The sequence below is a fragment of the Eulemur rufifrons genome, chromosome 4 (genome assembly GCF_041146395.1).
Source record: "Eulemur rufifrons isolate Redbay chromosome 4, OSU_ERuf_1, whole genome shotgun sequence".
In the NCBI taxonomy this organism is placed as follows: Eukaryota; Metazoa; Chordata; class Mammalia; order Primates; family Lemuridae; genus Eulemur; species Eulemur rufifrons.
Window position 1 is genome coordinate 53,718,536 of NC_090986.1, and position 19,937 is coordinate 53,738,472.

Below are 19,937 nucleotides of genomic sequence, written 5' to 3' on the forward strand. Positions count from 1 at the left end.
AACTCAATGACTTGTGAGTGAGTGAATAAATAAATGAATGAAAGAAAGAAACAATTTAAGATTTTCTTTGTATAATAGTGACAAGGGAGCCCTTCAGGTAATTCTATACTGAAAAATATTTCAAGTCCAGTTGCTATTATTGTTCTAACAGGGCTTTCTTGTCCCTAGGTGTCCCTCTCCAGGAAATGGAGGTGTGGTACAGGGAGAGTGGCCTAGAATTGGGAACCTAATTTCTAGTCTTAATCTACCACTAGATAGCTATGTGGCATTGCAAAGGTCAATTCTCCAGGCCTCCGCTACATATCTGTAAAATCAGAATTCTTTCTCTTAATAGTTTGACATTCTAGAATTCTTTGAAATTACTGATCCTCATTAACATTCAGAAATAAACTACCAAAATAAACCTTTAAAAAAACACCCAAAAGCCCATTTTATTTAGGCTCGGTAGAGGAGGAAATGTGTTAATGGTGCTAAATTTTTTTTTTTTTTTTTTTTTTTGAGACAGAGTCTCGCTCTGTTGCCCGGGCTAGAGTGAGTGCCGTGGCGTCAGCCTAGCTCACAGCAACCTCAAACTCCTGGGCTCAAGCAATCCTCTTGCCTCAGCCTCCCGAGTAGCTGGGACTACAGGCATGCGCCACCATGCCCGGCTAATTTTTTCTATATATATTTTTACTTGGCCAGATAATTTCTTTCTATTTTTAGTAGAGACGAGGTCTCGCTCTTGCTCAGGCTGGTCTCGAACTCCTGACCTCGATGGATCCACCCGCCTCGGCCTCCCAGAGTGCTAGGATTACAGGCGTGAGCCACCGCGCCCGGCCAAATGGTGCTAAATTGATCATATTTCTTTTCTCATAAGGGAATGAGATTATTACTTAGTCATAGTTAAAAGTAGACACAACAAATGCTTATATAGGTAGGTTAAAATATACCTATAAAAATGTTCATTTTAATAATAATTTTGATAGCAAAGTTTTAGAAACAAATACTCATCAATAAGAAAAATAGCTAAATTATGGTATTATAGTTAAATTATGGTGCCAGGTGATATATTATGAAGCTGTTAATGTAGTTGATCTAGACATGAACTTGGAAAATTATCTGGGTTTATTGCTTTGTGGAACAAGTAAAAATGCCAAATAATGTATATGGTAAAAACTCATTTGCTTTAAAAGGATAAAACCCCCTAAACTATATATTTGTATACATGTATGTATATATATATCTCTCTCTCTCTCTCTCTCTCTTTGTGTTTATATACAGCCTCATGCACATATATTTATATTACATGTGTAGCCTTTTAGAAGGTTACCAGTAGTAGCTTTTGTTGCCAATAGCTATCATTACCAGCAGTTTCTTTGGGGAGTATTTGTAGTAATGTATAGAAAACCTTCACTTTTTTTTTTTCAATGCCCTATATTGTTTGAATTGTTTTACAATGAATTTTTAAAAATTAATTTCTTAGAGAACAAGCCCAGAATAATATGGCAATTAGCTGGAATAATATGTTTGGTTTTTTTCAATCCTTATATATTTTACATGGGTATTGTTTAACTAAAGAGTAAAAAGGTGACTTTGCCTTAGTTAATGTAATGTAAATGAATCTCAAAAATTGTAACAAGATATGTGAGTCATTTGTTTTATTTTTCAACAGTTAACAGCTTAGAAATGACCTTAGCTTTCCAAAGTGAAAGAAATTTTTGTCAAGTATATTACATACACAGGGTTCCATTAATTCAGTAAACTCCATTCAGAAAGCAATATATTTGATAGTTAATTATTCCAAATGGTGCCTGTGATCAAAAGGGACACTCATTTGTAATGAAGGAAATCTTTGTAATGGTTATCCTGAAGAATATTTGCTCAAGTGTGAGGATGGAAATAATTGATGAAGTGAAAAGTTGCATATATCTTCCTCAGGCTTAGAAGGAACAGCTTGTGAAAAGCTGAGAAAGCATTGTAAGTATTCAAGTAACTAAGCAAAGAGGGCTAAGTATGGGGATAAGATTTTAAATTTGATAATTTGAGATACGGTTTTATTATGTAGGTCACAGAAATGCATGTTTAATTTTCCTTTGGGCATTTGTATGTATGTATTGGGAAAAAATAATTTTTCTTTGTAATCCTTCCTGCCTAATTCCTTGAAATTTAGAATATAATATTTACTACTGGTATAGATTGTTTTTTCCAAGTAGAGGAATTTATATCCACTGTGTAGGGGAATTTATATCCAATGTGAATTTCTAGTCATTATTTGAAAAATCTAATGTGATGTAGCAAATATTCCTGAAAATAATATTTCCATTGGCCCTGTTAGCATTTGCACATCCCCCATTAACCACTTACGAAGCAAGATATTTTCACAGTCATACTTGCTATCTAAATGTGCTGTACAAAATTTTTTTTGTCTAGAGGTTGGCAAAAGCCACTATGAGACAGTTTTGCTGTGAAGGCTAGACAGGGAGCTGGGCACAAATACCCTCTGCTCTGGTTCTCCAATCCCTCTTTGGTTTTCTGTCCTTTCCCAGGTTTCTCTCCCGCAGCCCATTTCTGTCTAGGGGAGGAGGATGAGAGCACACCCTATAGAGTTACATCTAAATTCTGATCTTATCCCCCCATCCTCTGGAAGTTCTCCCTTGGCCTAGGAAGGGCTTTTGTGTCTTCCCAGTGTCTGAGACTCTGTCCTTTCTTCATATTCTGCATCCTTCCTATCCACTGCTTATAGTAGGAATGTTAAAGGAATGTTTTATGATTCTATTAATTTTTTTTTCCTGTAAGTACTCAGCTCTTGCAATTGAACCACATAGCTTTCAAGACCATTGTCTCACTGTTGATATTAACAGAAATCTAATTTTATACTCAGTACTGAGGAATGACCTCTTATCCTAAGGTTTATCTTTTCTCCCCAGAGGAAATAAATGCCATTGATCCTGAAATGGTAAGGCTATGGGAAAAATTTCAAGAAAGAAAAAAATTAATCTCCATTTATCATCTCCAACTATTATCTGGCTCCAATTTCTCTACAGGGTAGAATGACTCTTACTTAGTCATTCTCCCTTTAATTCTATTCGGTTCTTATGTCATCACATTTGCAGTTTCCACTGATGGGCTAGACAGGCTCTGGATGGCCAGGATGGAATAAGCACAATAATGGGAGGCCAGAGTCTTTATGTTCATTTGCCAGACCTGTAGCCTCCCTCTGAGTTAGTTTTCTTATTGTAAAATGAGTTTTTTTTTTTTTTTTTAGATGATTTTTCACTGTCCGTTTTAATTGGGGAAAAAAGGATTTGAAGCTTTCAGAAATTCAAGTAATCACAAGAACTATGGATTTGATGTTTCCAACATGAAGTGAAATAGTCTAAAGAATATGAATATGATTTATTAAAGCATTTTAGGGATTTAGAAATTTTAACATGAGCCAGAGAGTCCTAACTAATAGATATTCTTAGATGTCAAAGGTGTTGTTCTGTTTAGAATTTTATTTCCTCCTCTGCATTTGCTTGTTGGTATATGTCTTTTGAACATTAACTTTTACTGTCTGACATTTTCATGTAACATTTAAACTAGAGAGAGTTTTTAATTAGTTAGGTTGGGGAGTTTACAGTACGGGATATTTCAGTTCCTGTAAAGATTCTTCTCCACTAAGATGTTAATTCTTTTCTGCCCAAGTGTCAGGTGGCCCAACATAATTGTGAAGTAATTGAGTTTAAAGTGAGATTTTCTAATAAGATTTAGGCCACTGCATTCCCATTAATGAAAGGTTTTCTTCCTTCCCCTTTCACAGCACAATTCTGTTAAATACTTTATTTTTTCTTTTTAATAGCAAATTTGGTTGGTATGCAGAAGGTAAGATTTTGGGGGGGAGGCAGGCTGGAAGACATTGGGAAATTATGATTTTATAAATGGACTGTAACTTTAAATATGGACATTGGGAAGGAGATGGAAGTATTGCTTATCTTACTTCTTAGGAATTTTTGTTAGGGCTTAGGGTATTATAAACCATCCTGGGATTTCTAAATCCTGACTTGGCTTAGCCTCCATTTTGCCTGTGAGATTCCTTGGTGAGACACAGAGATCCACAACAAAGAGAGATAAAGGACCATTTTATTGTTAACTTGACTTTTGTCTGAATATGCCAAATAGATCTCTCAGGTCTCTAGTCTCAGGTAAATGGTTTGAGGCTGAGGCCTAAGGCTATCTTAGATTCCTTTTCTAGAATCTAAGTCTGCACTTTATCCATGTACCAGCTGTCTATATGAGGAAAAGAACTTGTTACTGGAGAGGCTCAGTTTCAGTGTAGAAAAAGTGGAAGATTTTCATTTCATTTAAAAGTCTACCCTTGCTTCCTCACTATACATCTTTAATGATACATTAGTTGATATGACCTACCATATTCTTAGAAATCTGAGAGATGAGTATTTAAGAAAACAGAAATGTGATTAGGTTCTCTAAACACTAAATTGCCCAAGAATTAAATTTTTGGTACAACTTGGAGAGGTAATCCAAGGTGAGAGGTAGGGGAAGAAGGATTCTTTTGTAGCAGCATTATCTATGCCATCATTTAAGCAATCAAACTGATACAGATGTTTGAGGTATATTGTGCAGTGAATAAGCACCAACTCCGCCTTTGAACAGGTCTTGGGAAAGTACATATGCATTTTGTATGATCCTAGTTTGGTTAATGTTTTAATAATTTTGCAGTCACTTAGATTTTTGTTCTTCATTGTAAAAAGAAAACTATTGAATATTCTCATTCTTCCATACGTTTTCAAATCAAGAGGTCAAATTAACATTATTAATAAAGAGAGTGATTTGAAATCAAGCCTTATAAAGTTTTCTTCTACTTTTTAAAAAATCCTGGTTAAATATACCTAACATAAAATTTTACCATTTGAACCATCTTTAAGTGTACAGTTTATGTCATTAAGTACATGAATATTGTTGTGCAGCCATCACCACTATCCATTGCTAGAACTTTTTCATCTTCCCCAGTTGATACTCTGTACCCATTAAACACTAACTCCCATTTTCTACTTATCCATATAAAGATAATTTCTTAAAGCATCCTTTCCTGATTACAGTGTAACATGAATCCTGATAATTTTCCTTTAACCCACTTGCTGATAGTGAGGAGGCCTATGTGGAACATTTGGGTTGCAGTTAGATGGTGCGGTGGAAAAGAAGTTAGTTCGTGAGCCAGGCACTTTATATGGCTATGTAGGATCTGTGCAGCATGAGATGTAGCTAGAAGGTAAGATAACATAGATATACAAGTTTCAGAAAGCCAGATTAATTTAAAAAAGGTCCAAGTTCAGGTGATTATGGAGACAGAGATTAGCACAGAATCGTTGATTCTAGAAAACAGATTAGGCAAAAATGGAGCTCCAATTAGGTATCCTAATTGGAGACCAGAATGATCTGGAATGCTATGTGGAACCATCCTAGAACATGGAGGAATGAAGATTCAATAACTGAGAAACTGGGGAGATGACTTGAATTCCTAACTGAACTATCAGAGACAAGAAAGCTTACCAGAAAGCCTGGATGATAAAGGTTGAATTCAACTGAACAAATACCTAAGTATTTTCTCTCCCTCTTCCTTCGTTTTCCCAACCCCCCCCCCCCACATGCTCCATGCAATAAACCACTTACTGATCAGAAATGATATTTATACTCCTTTCCTAGGGCAGTGTTAAACCCACAGGTGGAGACAAATCTCCACCTTGTTTTTATGGCAGGGGTAGAGCGACAGCTTCAATTTTGTAATATTAAAATATTAATGTGAAATTTGTGTTGACAGTCTACACCCTTATTAGGTTTTTGTACAAATACAAGATCCAAAAAAATCACAAGAATGCTGTCATCGAATAGAAGTAAGTTAATTGTAAAATTCTTCTTCGTAAGCCTGACCATTTTATTATCAGTGAAATCTTTTCCAGTATTTTGAAAAAATGATCATTTGTGTGTCTGATCACATTTTTTTCTATCAAGTTTTGGATAATCACCGTGATCACTTTGATGAAGCTATGTGTTATGTTTTCCCCTCTCTCTTGATATACTAGGGATGATCTACTCACCATTTAATATGGTATTGCTTTTTATCTGTTGATTAATGTAATTTATTGTTACAATTCTAGTCTCAAGTTGCTTAGCACTTTGTCTATAAATACTAATAAATTGGCTTGTTAACTATTTTCTTTCTACAGCATGGTAGATATCCTGAATTACCTGTGCCCTCATTTGCATTTAATCCTGCTTTTAAATTAGGAATGTTCACTGAGTTCTCATTCTTGTTATAATAGGTTTTTTTCCTCTTTCGGTATATTTTCCTGTGTATGTATTTCTTCATGCATTTACTCTCAGAATCTGCTTTGTAATTTGTTTTAGCAGAGCTATTTCTACTTTCTGATATTAGAGAATATCTGGGAGAAAGCTGTACTGGCAAAAACAATAGTAGAAAAATTATGTGTTATTAATACATGCATTATTCCATGACTGGGAAACACCAACATTCAGGAAAAATTCACAGGGGACAGATATGAGAAAGATTCCTTATGGTGGGGAGATTTTGAGGATACATAATAAAAAATTTAGGGATTTTTTTTTTTTTTATGAAAAGTTATGAACCAAGAAAGATCATTTGAGAACAGGATTCAGTTTTTTTTTTTCAGCAGAATTTTTAACTCTCTTTCCTGATACCTTTTACTTTCCTCCCTCAGACTTAAGATCCATTTGATCAAACCTAATCTCAATTTGTAACTAACACAATTAACACATTTAATTTATGACACAATTACTATATGATAAATAGGCTTAACTTTCTCTGGGTTATTTTCCTCAGTGCACAGCTTGTAAGTTTAAAAGTTGTTTAATGTGTGAATTTGAAAGGTGTTAACATTTTATTTGATTTAAAGTCTTGTTTTTATGCTATTTAAATCTTTGGTTATGAGGGGGTGATTACACACAAGGGACATCAAGAAAGTGGTTCTTTTTAGTTTGTAGGGGTAATATGTTTGAGATGAGCAAAGTTGCTAATTTCTGTAACTGAGAAGTTTGTTGGAGATTAAGCAGTTTTTATAAAATATTTTGATTGACTTGTTATTTCATATAGGAATAAAGAGATGGGGAAACATTCTTTAGGTCAACTTTGTAAAAAATTATCATTTTGAGGTATATATTTTTTAGTTTTTTATAGAATATATATCCAATACTTTAATAATTTTTTGTACATATTATAATGGTAAAAAATATCTAGAAACAACCCTAATTAAGAATTTATTAAATAGTGAAATCCTTGTTTCTGTCTATGTAGGACTTGAGTTATAGAGAAAAGACCTTCAAGACTTATTTGTTTTGTGACATTGTCTACTAAAATAGAATGTCACATAAGGAGAAATATGCATTTATCTGCTACACTTTTGATGATTGCTGCAGTTGAAATAATCTGTTCCACAAAATTTTATTTAGTGCTTCAGCTACTCTTCCTATATGTTATATAATTCTTAGCCTTGAATTGTCAAACAGACTTCTTTTTGCTAGTAAAATACTCTGATTAGTTATGGCAGTCATATATTAATATTTGAATAGGAAAATAGTCTATTTCTTCCCTGATTTTCTATGTTGTTAGGTACATAGCCATTTATTTATGTGCCTAGAAATATTAAAACTGGGTTTGACATATCAGATATGACTAAAGAGATTTATACAATTATGGTTTTCAATACCAAAGCATTTGCTTGGATATTTTGCCAAAGGTATATTGACAACTTGAAAAAATTCTAAGTTTTTCACCCTTTTTTCCTATGCATTCCATACCTTCTACCTAAATCTTCTTTGAACCCATATTGTCTTATCACAACCACCAATTGTGTTAACTCTCAGAAATCTAATTTTCTTTCTCAATTATTCACCTGTTCGCAAATGCTGACCTTTAAGACTCTCAGGTGCATTCTGTTCATTCTGTGTAGCTGAGTAACTGAACCCTATCCAAAGCTATCCACCATTTGAGAGGTAGTGATGGGTGAATTCTTGACTTTCCCTTTGGAACTATCATTATTTCTCCTTGTCTGCAGGGAATTGGTTCTAGGACCCCTGTGGATACCAAAATCTGGGCATACTATAGTCCAGAAGTCAGCCCTCTGGAACACATGGTTGGCCCTCCATATCTGCAGGGTTTGCCTCCTAAGAATACTGTATTTTGAACCTGTGTTTGGTTGCAGACTCAGAAGCAGCAGATATGGGAGGGCTGACTGTATTTGTTGAAAAAAAAAAAAAAAATCTGTGTATAAGTGGATCTGTGCAGTTATACACATGTTGATCAAAGGTCAACTGTATCCTCTGAATCTTGCTTATTGTGTTCAGGAGACCAAGCATTTCTCCTCTCTTCTCTAGGCCTATTCACCTTTCAACTAACTGTCCTGGTGAACATTTATAGCAAGGGAAGATTTGGATCAAATGTAAATTGCAAAGCTTGAGGAGCTATCTTTCTCTAATGTGCTTAGGTGCAGACTACTGATACAGATTTCCTGTCTCAGGGGCTGTTCTAGACCTGTTGTCGGGGGTCAGTGCCTGGTCTCAGATCTGGTCATAGCCAAGCTTTGTGTGACCTTCATCAAGTAACTTACGTTCTCAGGTTTCCTCATATATAGAATGGGGAGGTTGAACTCCATATTCAAGGCCTATTATACCTCTAAATTGGGATCCTTTAAATTTTGATACTCTTTATTAGCCTCTTAGAATCTCAGCAGTTAGAAACCAAAGGAAAAAAAAACAATAGCAATTAGGCAAATAGTTTATAGATGTCTCCCTGTCTCTACTTTTCACTTCATTTGAAGACTGTTAGGGTCTCATATTTTTCATTCCTAAATAAATTATTTATGGTTACTTTATTTCTGTAGTTGAGTTGAATTTATTGGCTTCTCTTGGTGTCATAGAGAAGAATGCTTGCTTATTTAATCAGATATACTTTTCATCCTCTCAAGGCTAGTGTAATTACAATCTAATTAGCAATAGGTAATTTATTGTAAACATTAACACATAAAATTTAATAACATTCGTGCTAAATGAATAGCAGGAAAAAATTAAAATATTTAATATTTTTGACACATTGTCATAAGATGGATTTAACCAGGGAATACCAACAGAAATATAATAAACAATTATTAGTAGCACTTATTGATTTAAAATAATTATGAAAGAGAAAAATTTTTTATTACATTTTGTGCATCTACTAACTACTTACACATTTAGAACTGCATATTCTAGGTTTTTTAAATTTGCAATGGTAAAATAATGTATGATAAAATTTATATGAAATCTTACTCCTATAAGAGGTCACATTTTTAATCAATCTGATTAGTACATAATGGAAAATGAACTGGAATAAGATGTATAACCATGTACCATGGAACTATGGTTTTTTAATGGAAAACTTAATATGAAAGAAAAGATTTTGAAAGAAGACTTTTTAATGTAATTTTGCTGCTATTTTTGAAACTTTGAAAATAGAAAAAGAATAAAGTGAAAATGTAATTAAAAAAGACTTTTTCAGTTCTTGGCTCTTGGCAACATAGAAAGTTTTGTCATCTTTGACTTCATTCTGACATAAAATGCAGCATACGCTGTGTTAGTGATCGGAACAGTTTTTGAACAGTATTAATCTTCTCTTGGAAAAATGGAGCCTTACACAGCATCTCTAGGAAGTAAGATTAAACACAGACCTCTAATGGCAAAAAAGCTAGATCACAAGTATAGATGGCACTAATAATCCAGCTTTATGATTCAGTTTCATGTTATACTTGAGAAAATCTAGTTTTCAGTGAAAGTGTATTTTGTACAGGCTTTAGATGTGCAGCTCTACCAGTAGATGGACTGGAGTCTAAAGCATGCTCTGCTCTCAGATGCTAAGTTGTGCTTATGCACTCTGATTCTGTCCTTTCCTTCTCTGTAACTGTGAGGGGAGGGTTATGTGAAGGTAATAATTATCTCATTTCATTTTCACCACTCTTTGTCATAGATGTCCCTATGTCATAGATGAATACTCTAAGCCATAGTGAGGTTCATGGGCTGGTTTGTGGTAGGGTCTTTGTGCAGAACCTGCTGTCACGATTCCAAGCCTGAATTCCCTGCAGGAGGACTCTGCCCATGCTCCTGGCATGCTAGTATTTCAGAATGGGTAACTGCAATTGTATTTTGTATAAAAAAGTTCATTCTCACTAAATGTCCTCCTTTATTTTTGTTTTTCTTTAATGCATCCTTCTTACTGTTGATAATGTTTAGATGCTGCTTTATCAGTAGGACCTTCGCGTAAAATATTTTGACTGGTTTTCCACTGATTTGAGGAAGCCCATTCATACTACATTAAAAAAAAAACTCCTTTGTGTTATTTCTCAATATGCAGGATTTTTCCAAATCAGTCTATTTGTAAAATAGACTCATTATCTGATTTCATATCAACATAAGCATATTTCCCCCTTGATTTTTTTTCTTTCTTTCCTCCCTTAGAAAACTCTGCTTCTTCCTCTCCCTTTGTCTATATTCTAAGTTCCATCTTTTCCTAACAATCTTTTGACTATATGGTACAAGAGAAGATGGGAGAAAAGCATAACTTTATTGGTTATATACTCAGCACTGTGAGTATGCTGATACGTTAAATTCAGTGAATCTAATTTGTCATTTTTACAAAACAGGAAACATTGGTTAAAATTGCATCAATATCTTATTTGAAGGTTGCAGTAGTCAAGTTGCTTGTAAATTTTTTTTTTTTTTTAAACTGTGACACCTAACATACTTCATAACTAGTGTAAAGAATATTGGAGTCAGAGTCAGGTGATTTTCATTCTTTCATCAGATTTGTTGCTTAAAATTATCGTATGCATTGTTTTTCTCATTGTGATGATGATGACAATGATAGTAGTATTAGGATCACTATAGTGAGAATTATATATGAAACTGAAACACAGTATTCAATGCAATGCCTGGTAGGTGTTCAGTAAATGTTATTTGAAATTAAGGTTAGTGTGTCTTCACCTTTTTCTTTAGGTGGACTAGAAAATGTTTCAGAATGTGAAAGGATACAGATGATGGTGAGAAAAATAAACTGATTTTTAAAAAAATTACAGTCTGCCTTTCTCTTGGGAATCCAGATAAGAAAATAAAATGTATACATTTTCTAAAAAGTAGAGGATTGCCATTTGAGCAGGTTAAGGAAGAGAGCCCCAGTAACATTTTTCTTGTCCTTTATCTGAAAATTTTAACCAAAAAAAAGACCAGAAGAAGGTTTAGATACTGGAAATAAGGAGAAGAAAGTGTCCTATGTGGTACCTAGAAAACCTATGACAGTCAATGGACTAACATCATAACTGATAACTGTATCTCCATTCCAGATTTCTATTCTCCACATCTATATGTCCAGGTGCCTCTTATACATGACCAAACATGTTTGAATCTGGAATAGTCCAAACCTCATTTGTTGCTGAATTAAATAAATAGCACCATCATCATCTACCTGGTTGCTTAAGCCTGAGTATCCTCCGATTTCTCCTTTACTCTGTAGATGCATACATACGTACACACAAGTGCCAGTATATACGTCTATCAAAAAGGTATTTATTGAGCACCTGCTGTGTTCCAGGCCTTGTTCTTGTGCTAAGAATATAGTGGTGATGAAAGTTTCTGCCTCTAAAGGTCATGTTTTCTAATGGAGGAAGAGGGACAACATCAAATTTATGATATGTAAGGAACACTTAAGTGCTTTGGAGGAGAAAAATGGCTCAGCAATGGGGATAGAGAATACTGAGTGAGGGGTTTGCTTTCTATATGAGGCAGTAAGAGAAGGCTTTGCTAATAAGTTTTCATAGGATTTTTCTGTTGCATTGTGGTTAAGCCTGTAAGTGGAGAGACTAGACAACAGTTGTGATCTGGGTGAGAGAAAAAAAGTAAAAAGCAGAAGGAATGAGAAAAATATTAACTAGGGAGTGCTGAGGAATGATTATTTTAGTGACTATTTTGGACTTGGAATCAACCAGATTCACTGATGGATTATATGTGGTTGTAAAGGAAATAGTAGCAAAATTCAAGTTTTTTGACTTGTATAATCATAACAAAAGCATTCCCATTTTCTGAGATATGAAAAACAGTTCGAAGAACAGTTGTCGAAGTGGCTATTGTGTGTGCCAAGAGTTTGGTTTTGGACGTATTAAGTAGAGATGCCCATTAGATATCCAAGTAGAGATGTTGAGAGTAAGCAGTTGAATATTTAAGTCTGGAATTCAAGAGACAGAGATGGGCTGGATCAATAATTAGCCTACGTCCCACTGTAGATTCAACTTTTGGAACTCATCCATTCTTGCCATCCCTGTTGCCACTGTTCTTGGTCAGGGTACCGTTTACTGTCATTTGAATTCCTGTTAATGTTTTTCTTTCTTGCCCTTCCATCAGTATTTTTATTACTCTTTCAGTCCACCTGCTTTTTAGGCTGAGGTTTTCCTATATTGCCATTCTGTTGATGTCTCACACATACTTAAATCTTCAGTGGCTCCTTATTAGTCTGAGAATAAAATCCAGACTTTTTAACCTGGCTTAAAAGGTCTTGCATGATCTGGTGCCTGATTCATTTCTGGTGTCATTTATTTCTACTTAATATTCTCTGCTCTTATTAATATTATCCTCACTTCTTTCTGTTCTCTTCAGGTTCTTGCACCTTTACATCTTCAAACACTATCATTCCATTATCTGTGTCTTTTGCCACTACCCTCCACCTTCTCACCTGACTAACTCCTTTTTCTTTTCAAACTTTTGCTTAGCTATCACTTATCCCATAAAGACTATCTTTAACAAGTATGAGTTAGGGTGCTTTTCTTTACTCTCCTTGGTTCTTACCAAAACATCACCAGTACATCTATGTAGTATAACTGACATTTATTTTAGAGTCACCTCTACTGGACATTAAATTCTGTGAGGCTAGTGATATCTCTGTGTTGTCTAGTATTATATCTGTGATCATAACACAGTCCTTTTTAGTTATTGCTTAATAAATAATTCTTATTTGAATGAAAGACAAAATAAGTGGCTGATTATATTAATAAAACATGTATGTGAAATTAAAGTTTCTACATAATATCTTCCAGTGTAATTTAGATGTCCTTAGGACACCTAACAGTAACAATAAATATATGGGTTGTGTTTGAAGAATAGTGTGTTAAATTGAATAATTAATAGATACATGTCATGTTCATGCTTGTGAAGTTTGAAAATTGTCAAAATGTCAAATCTCCCCAAATCTATTTCCAAATTCCTTGCAATTCAAATGGATTTTATTTTTGGGCCTATTGGATTACTCCAAAGTTCATGTAGAAAAATAAATGAGAAAAGTAAAGAAAATTTAGAAAGGAAATATTATTTAAACATCCAATTAAACATTATATTATACATCTATAGTGCCTAAAACAGAGTGATAGTAACATAAGAGTAGCACAGAGAACAATGGGACAGAATTAGAAGCTTAGAAAAACAGACCTAATATATCTGGATAATAATTTTAAGGTCAAAGTATAATTTAAAATCACTTGAGAAACATGACTGATTATTCATAAAATGATACAGAAATAAGAAATGTTTTGAAAAATGGAAAATTTAATCTTTAGCTCACATTGTGTACCAGAACACGTAATTATAATATACAGGTTGGATATCCTTATCTGAATTGCTAGGGACCTGAAGGATTTTAGATTTTGAATTTTTTTTTTTTTTTTTTTTGGATTTTGGACTATTTGCATAATGCTTACCAGTTGAGTATCCCTAATCCAAAAATTTGAAATCTGAAATGAATGCTCCAATGAACATTTCCTTTGAGCATGACCTTTGAATGTCCTAACGGTGCTCAAAGTTTTGGATTTTGGAGCATTTAGGATTAGGGATGTTCAACTTGTACATTTTTCTGATATAAAAAGGTAATTATCATAAGCCATCTTACACATATGAAGACCTTGCAAACAGGTACCAATTCTGTGTGCTTTTTAGAGCTATTTTTCTCCCAGCATTAGTGTTTTATTTGTACATAGCTATCTAAACACTCTGCCCCACTGTTCTTTCTAATTAAGATCTTAATTTTGTCCAACAGTGTTCTTTTTTATTAAGATCCTAATTTCGCCCAGCTGCCATATGCCCACATATGCTGCCTAGGAATCTGGATTCTGCGTGCGCTGCCTGGGGACCCAATGACTGGCCTACCCAGGGCCTGTGTGTGCCACCCACAGGCCCAAGCACTAGCCTGCCTGGGACCTACTGGCACTACCACCAGTGCCCACATGCAGCATCCAGGGGCCCAAGTGCTGGCCTGCCTGAGGCCCACCGCTGCCACCATTGCTGCCCTCATGTGCCACCTAGGGGCCTGAAGACCAGCCTGTCTGGGGCCCACTGCTACCACTGCCAGTGCCCTCTTATGCTACCCAGGCTTGAGAATTGGCCTGCCCAGGCTTGCCACCACTGGTGCCCACTAATACCAGTGTCTGTGTGCAGCCCGGGAGCTGTTGTTGCCATCGATGTTGCCAGCACATGCTGCCTGGGCACCCGAAAACTGGCCTGCCTGCCCAGGGTCCACTGGCATCCGTGCATATGCCACTTGGGGACCCAAGGACAGGCCCACTTGACATCCCCTTCTCTAACATTTTCCCACAGCCTCCAAAATAAATACATCCTAAGCCACTGAGGTATTCTCAGATACTGCTGACGATTATGGCCCAAGAAATCAGATAGAGATTATACTACTGCTTCTACCTAGAACCAATGCCAAAACACCCTACCCTACTGGCGTTATAGATACATCAACAGGAAAAGTTTTATGAAAACTACTCCATAAAATTGGAAGAAGCAGTTTTTACAACAGATAAGCTGATATCAACACAATGACACAAGAAACATGAGAACATGAAAAAGAAAGGAAATATGATACCTCTAGAGGAACACAATAATTCTCCAATAACAGATCCTAAAGTAAAGGAAGTCTAAGATTCATGAAAATGAATTCAAAATAATAATCTTAAGGAAGTCAATGATATACGAGAGAACACAGATAAACAATACAAAGAAATCAGGAAAACAAATCATGATCTGAATGAGAAATTCAACTGAGATAGATATCATAAAAAAGAACCAAACAGAAATTTGAGAACTGAGGAATACAATGAAACAAAAAATACAATTTAGAGCTTCAACAATAGACTAGGTCAAGCAGAAGAAAGAATTGTTGAACTTGAAGATAGGTATTTTGAAGTAACCCAGTTAGAAAAAAAAAAAAAAAAAAAGAATGAAGAAAGCCTACATGACATATAGGAAACCATTCAGTGAAAAAATATCTGTATTTTGGGTGTGCTGAAAGTAGAGTAGATGGGAAAAGGCATAGAAAACCTATGTAATGAAATTGTAGCTGAAAACTTACCATGTCTTAGGAGAGAAATAGACATCCAGACATAGGAAGTCCAAAAATTTTCAGATAGATTCAACCCAAAAAGGTCTTCTTTGAGGCACATTATGCTCAAACTGTCAAAAGTCAAAGACAAAATTCTAAAAACGCCAAAATAAGTGCATCTGGTCATATATAAGGGAATCCTGATCAGACTAGCTGCAGATTGCTCAGTAGAAACCTTATAGGTCAGGAGAGAATGGGATGATACATTCAAAGTATTGAAAGAACTGTCAACCAAGACTATAATACCCAGCAAAGCTATACTTCAGAAATGATGGAGAAATAAATTCTTTCCCAGACAAGCAAAAACTGAGGGAATTCTTCACCACTAGACCAATCCTACAACAAGTGCTTAAGGGAGTCCTACATCTGGAAGCATCAAAATGTATCTACTATTGTTAAAACATACAAAAGTATAAAACTCCCTATAAAGCAGTTACACAAATGAGAAAGAAAAAATAATCAAATGTCATCACTACAGAAAACCACCAAACTGCATAAGAAAGAAAGAGAGGAACAAAGGATATACAAAACAATCATATAACAGTCAACAAAGCGACAATAAGAGCTCATCCATCAATAATAATCTTGAATGTAAATGGTTTAAATTCCCCAATTAAAAGATATAGTCTGCTGAATGAATAGCAAAACATGACCCTACCATAGCTGTATACAGGAAACTCACTTCACCTTTAAAGACATACATAGACTGAAAGTGAAGGGATGGAAAAAGATAGTCTACACAAATGGAAACCAATAGTGTGCAGGAATAGCTATACAATCATATCAGTCAACGTAAACTTTAAGTAAAAAACATAAAAAGAAACAAAGAAAGTCAGTATATAATGATAAAGGGACCAATTCAGCAAGAGGATATAACAATTATATATACATCCAACATTGGAGCACCTAGATATATAAAGCCAGTATTAATAGAGCTAAGAAAGATAGATAGGCCCCAATACAATAATAAATGGGGACTTAAGCATCTCACTTTCAGCATTGAACACATCATTTAAATAGAAAATCATCAAAGAAACATTGGACTTAAACTTCACTGTAGATCAAACGGACCTAACAGAGAACATTGCATTCAATAGTTATAGCATACGCATTCTTCTCTTCAGCACATGAAACGTTCTCCAGGATAGACCTTGTGTTAGTCCACAGAACAAGTCCCATAAATTTTAAAAGATTGAATTCATATCAAGTGTCTTCTAAGCCCACATGGAATAAAACTAGTAATCAATAACATTAGGAACTATGGAATCTGAACAATACATGGAAAATAAACAACATGCACCTAAATGACCAATAGGTCAATGAAGAAATTAAGAAGGAAAACAAAAAGTTTCTTGAAACAAATGAAAATAGAAACACAACATAACAAAATCTATCTGCACAGACCAATGTAACAAGATTGAATCGGTAACAAACAGTCTCCAATATCCCTGATGAACATAGATGTAAAAATTCTCAACAAAATACTAGCAAAGTGAATCCAACAGCACATCAAAAGGACAAAACACCATGATGAAATGAAATTTATCTCAAGGATGCATGGATAGTTAACATGTGTAAATCAATAAAGTTTATTCTCTCAGTTTTCTATGAGCTATATTTTTTTCTAGTATTTTAATTCTATCTTTTTTTTTTATTTCAAAGTATTATGGGGTATAAATAATTTTGGTCACATAAATCACTTCTATAATGCTTGGGTCATGGTTGTAAGAGTGCCCACCAACCACCCAGATATTGTTCATTGTACTTGTTAGGTAGGTTTTCTCCCTTCCTTTCTACCCTCTCCACCTGGTTGATTTCTGTTGAGTTTTACTTCTCTCTATGCACATAAGTGCTCATCGGTTAGCTCCAATTTAGTAGTGAGTGTATGAGCTATATTTTTAAATAAACATGGTATGGTATATCAAACATAAAGCAACCATATGTTTTTGTTAGCACTCTTTAGAGGTAACTTCTTAACCCATCCTAAGTACAAGTATATTAATTTTTGTAATTGTGTCCTGTATACTATTCAAATGAGCTGTGTTTATTCTTATATCCAATGGTATTGGTTTCCATAGTGTATACAAGTTTTATTTTTGTTTTTTCTGTTAGACCTTCAAATATTTACTCTTTTTTCCAGCATAAAAGCCATTAGATTTTCTAGCATAAAAGCCAGCAGTGCCTATCTGAAGCAGTTTAAGTCTTGGGATATCTATTATTTTATTATTTTTATAACTGCATGATTTAGAAGATTTATATCTTTTTTAGCATCTTTGATGGTAGAAGTTCACTTTGTACTTGAATATCTTACCACCCCTAATGTGGATCTATCCTTGGTTTTATAGAAAGAAGGGAAGAGGAAGATTTTGAAGAGAAGAAAGCTATTAAGAAAAAAATTAAAGAACTTAAATTTCTAGATTCTAAAATTGCCCAGAACCTTTGTAAGTATCACATTTCAATACTATTAAATTATCAGAAGACATTGAAGGTGGTAGCTTTAAATGATTTCATTTTGTTTATGGCTTGTTTTTCATTTTATATCATTTTAATTTTATTATTATTTGCCTGATAAATTCAGAGGTAACTCTCTTTTATGCAAATGGGATTAAATGTTTCAAAAGTTAAATGCTTATTAGAAAATAAAGATAAAAAAAAGATTTAGAATGAAATTCTATCTCCCTTAACTGAAAAGAGAACCACCCTTTAAAGTCCCTCTTTTAAGTATAAAGAGACTTAAGGAATTCAGGTAATCACATCATATTTTTTAAAAAAAATTGGTAGTTTATCACTTCTTTTCTAACTCTGTATTATTTGTGGTACTTGATCACGCATGAAGGAGGTTAGAATATTAATGGAAATAAAAGGATAACGGGTAAAATGAACTCAGTTATCCCATCTGAGCAGTTCAAAACCTTTACTCAAAAATTCTGAATGGAAATATTTAGATTTAAATATGGTTATAGGAGCTAAATTGTATTGAATTATCTTCCTGGCTGAATTACTCTGGGAGAAGAGGGCAAGTAGTTTGCTCCTAACTCATTTCTAACTGCCCCTTCAATGCATCAAAGATAGTTCTGCTTAGAGCTGAGATAATATGATCTGTATATATTACTTTCTGATGGTGAAAGAGAGATATAAATAATGTGGAGAATTTAGAGTGACAAAGAATTAACATGGTTTTTAGTCTGCCTCTCAATTATGACTTGCTTCAAGTGAGCTTTTAGCAAGTGTTAGAATAAAACAATTCTCCATTGAGAGGGTAAAGGTCCTTGCTATTCATTAAAGAGGAAATTGTGTTTTAGGTAATATGTCCAGAAAGTAGAATTGGAATTCCTTTTATGGAAGTTTTGGAACCTCCTTTCCTTCATACTCACTATGGCAGAGGACCATCCCTTTTCTACAATGTCTGCCTGCCAGGATTCCCAGGGATAATGTGGAGGCATTGATACTATTGGCCCGTATTCAATTCTCTATTTTTGGGCACAAGTTGATTGCATATTTCTACCCTTTCAAGATAGGAATCACCATTTCTGTGACTTGTTTGGGCCATTGGAAAAGTGAGTAGAAGAGATGTCACTTTTAGGTGGAAGCATTTAATTGGTGGTGTGAGAAGCAATAGTCTTTTTTCCCTGGCAGTCAGAATGCTGTCTGTCATCCAGATACAAGGCCCATAATTAACAGAGCCTTGCCTTTGTGATGTGCTATGGACATGTGGTCGTAATTGGCAATAAATTTTTTGTGCTTAGACAACTGAGATCTGGAGGGATTTTACATGATACATAAATTTCAGGTAGTTTTTTTCCCCTTAAAAGAACATCGTCTTAGTTCAGAGCACTGTGTTATTAACTTAGATAATATCAAAAAGTTCTGTGCTCTGTGATCTAAAATTGATGATTTTGTTTTGAAAAATTTCCATGACCTGTATTACAAATTGCTAGTCTTGACTCTAAACAGCTTCGTTATGGTTCCTGAAGAGGTTTTATTGTGTTGAATAGAATTCTTTCTGGATGGGTCAGCCATGATAAGTTAGCCTAAATATCCTTCTCAAAGTTGAATAATTAACTTGTTGAACAAGGTTATTTTTTTATATTACAAAATATGTGCTTGGCCGGGCGCGGTGGCTCACGCCTGTAATCCTAGCACTCTGGGAGGCCGAGGCGGGTGGATCGCTCAAGGTCAGGAGTTCGAGACCAGCCTGAGCAATGAGCGAGACCTCGTCTCTACTAAAAATAGAAAGAAATTATCTGGCCAGCTAAAATATATATAGAAAAAAAAAAAAAATTAGCCGGGCATGGTGGCGCATGCCTGTAGTCCCAGCTACTCAGGAGGCTGAGGCAGTAGGATTGCTTAAGCCCAGGCGTTTGAGGTTGCTGTGAGCTAGGCTGACGCCACGGCACTCACTCTAGCCTGGGCAACAAAGCGACACTCTGTCTCAAAAAAAAAAAAAAAAAAAAAAAAAAAAAATGTGCTAAAT

The 19,937-nt window shown here is 34.7% G+C and overlaps 1 protein-coding gene across 5 annotated transcripts in view; it reads left to right on the plus strand.

The window, feature by feature from the left end:
- Window positions 1-19,937, plus strand: part of DIAPH3 (diaphanous related formin 3) — a 464,837-nt gene that overhangs the window by 195,176 nt on the left and 249,724 nt on the right. For all 5 annotated transcript variants that reach the window (XM_069467186.1, XM_069467187.1, XM_069467188.1 and 2 more), the window contains one exon: window positions 17,809-17,904. In XM_069467186.1, the coding sequence (XP_069323287.1) occupies window positions 17,809-17,904 (96 nt within the window). The remainder of the gene's footprint in view (window positions 1-17,808; window positions 17,905-19,937) is intronic.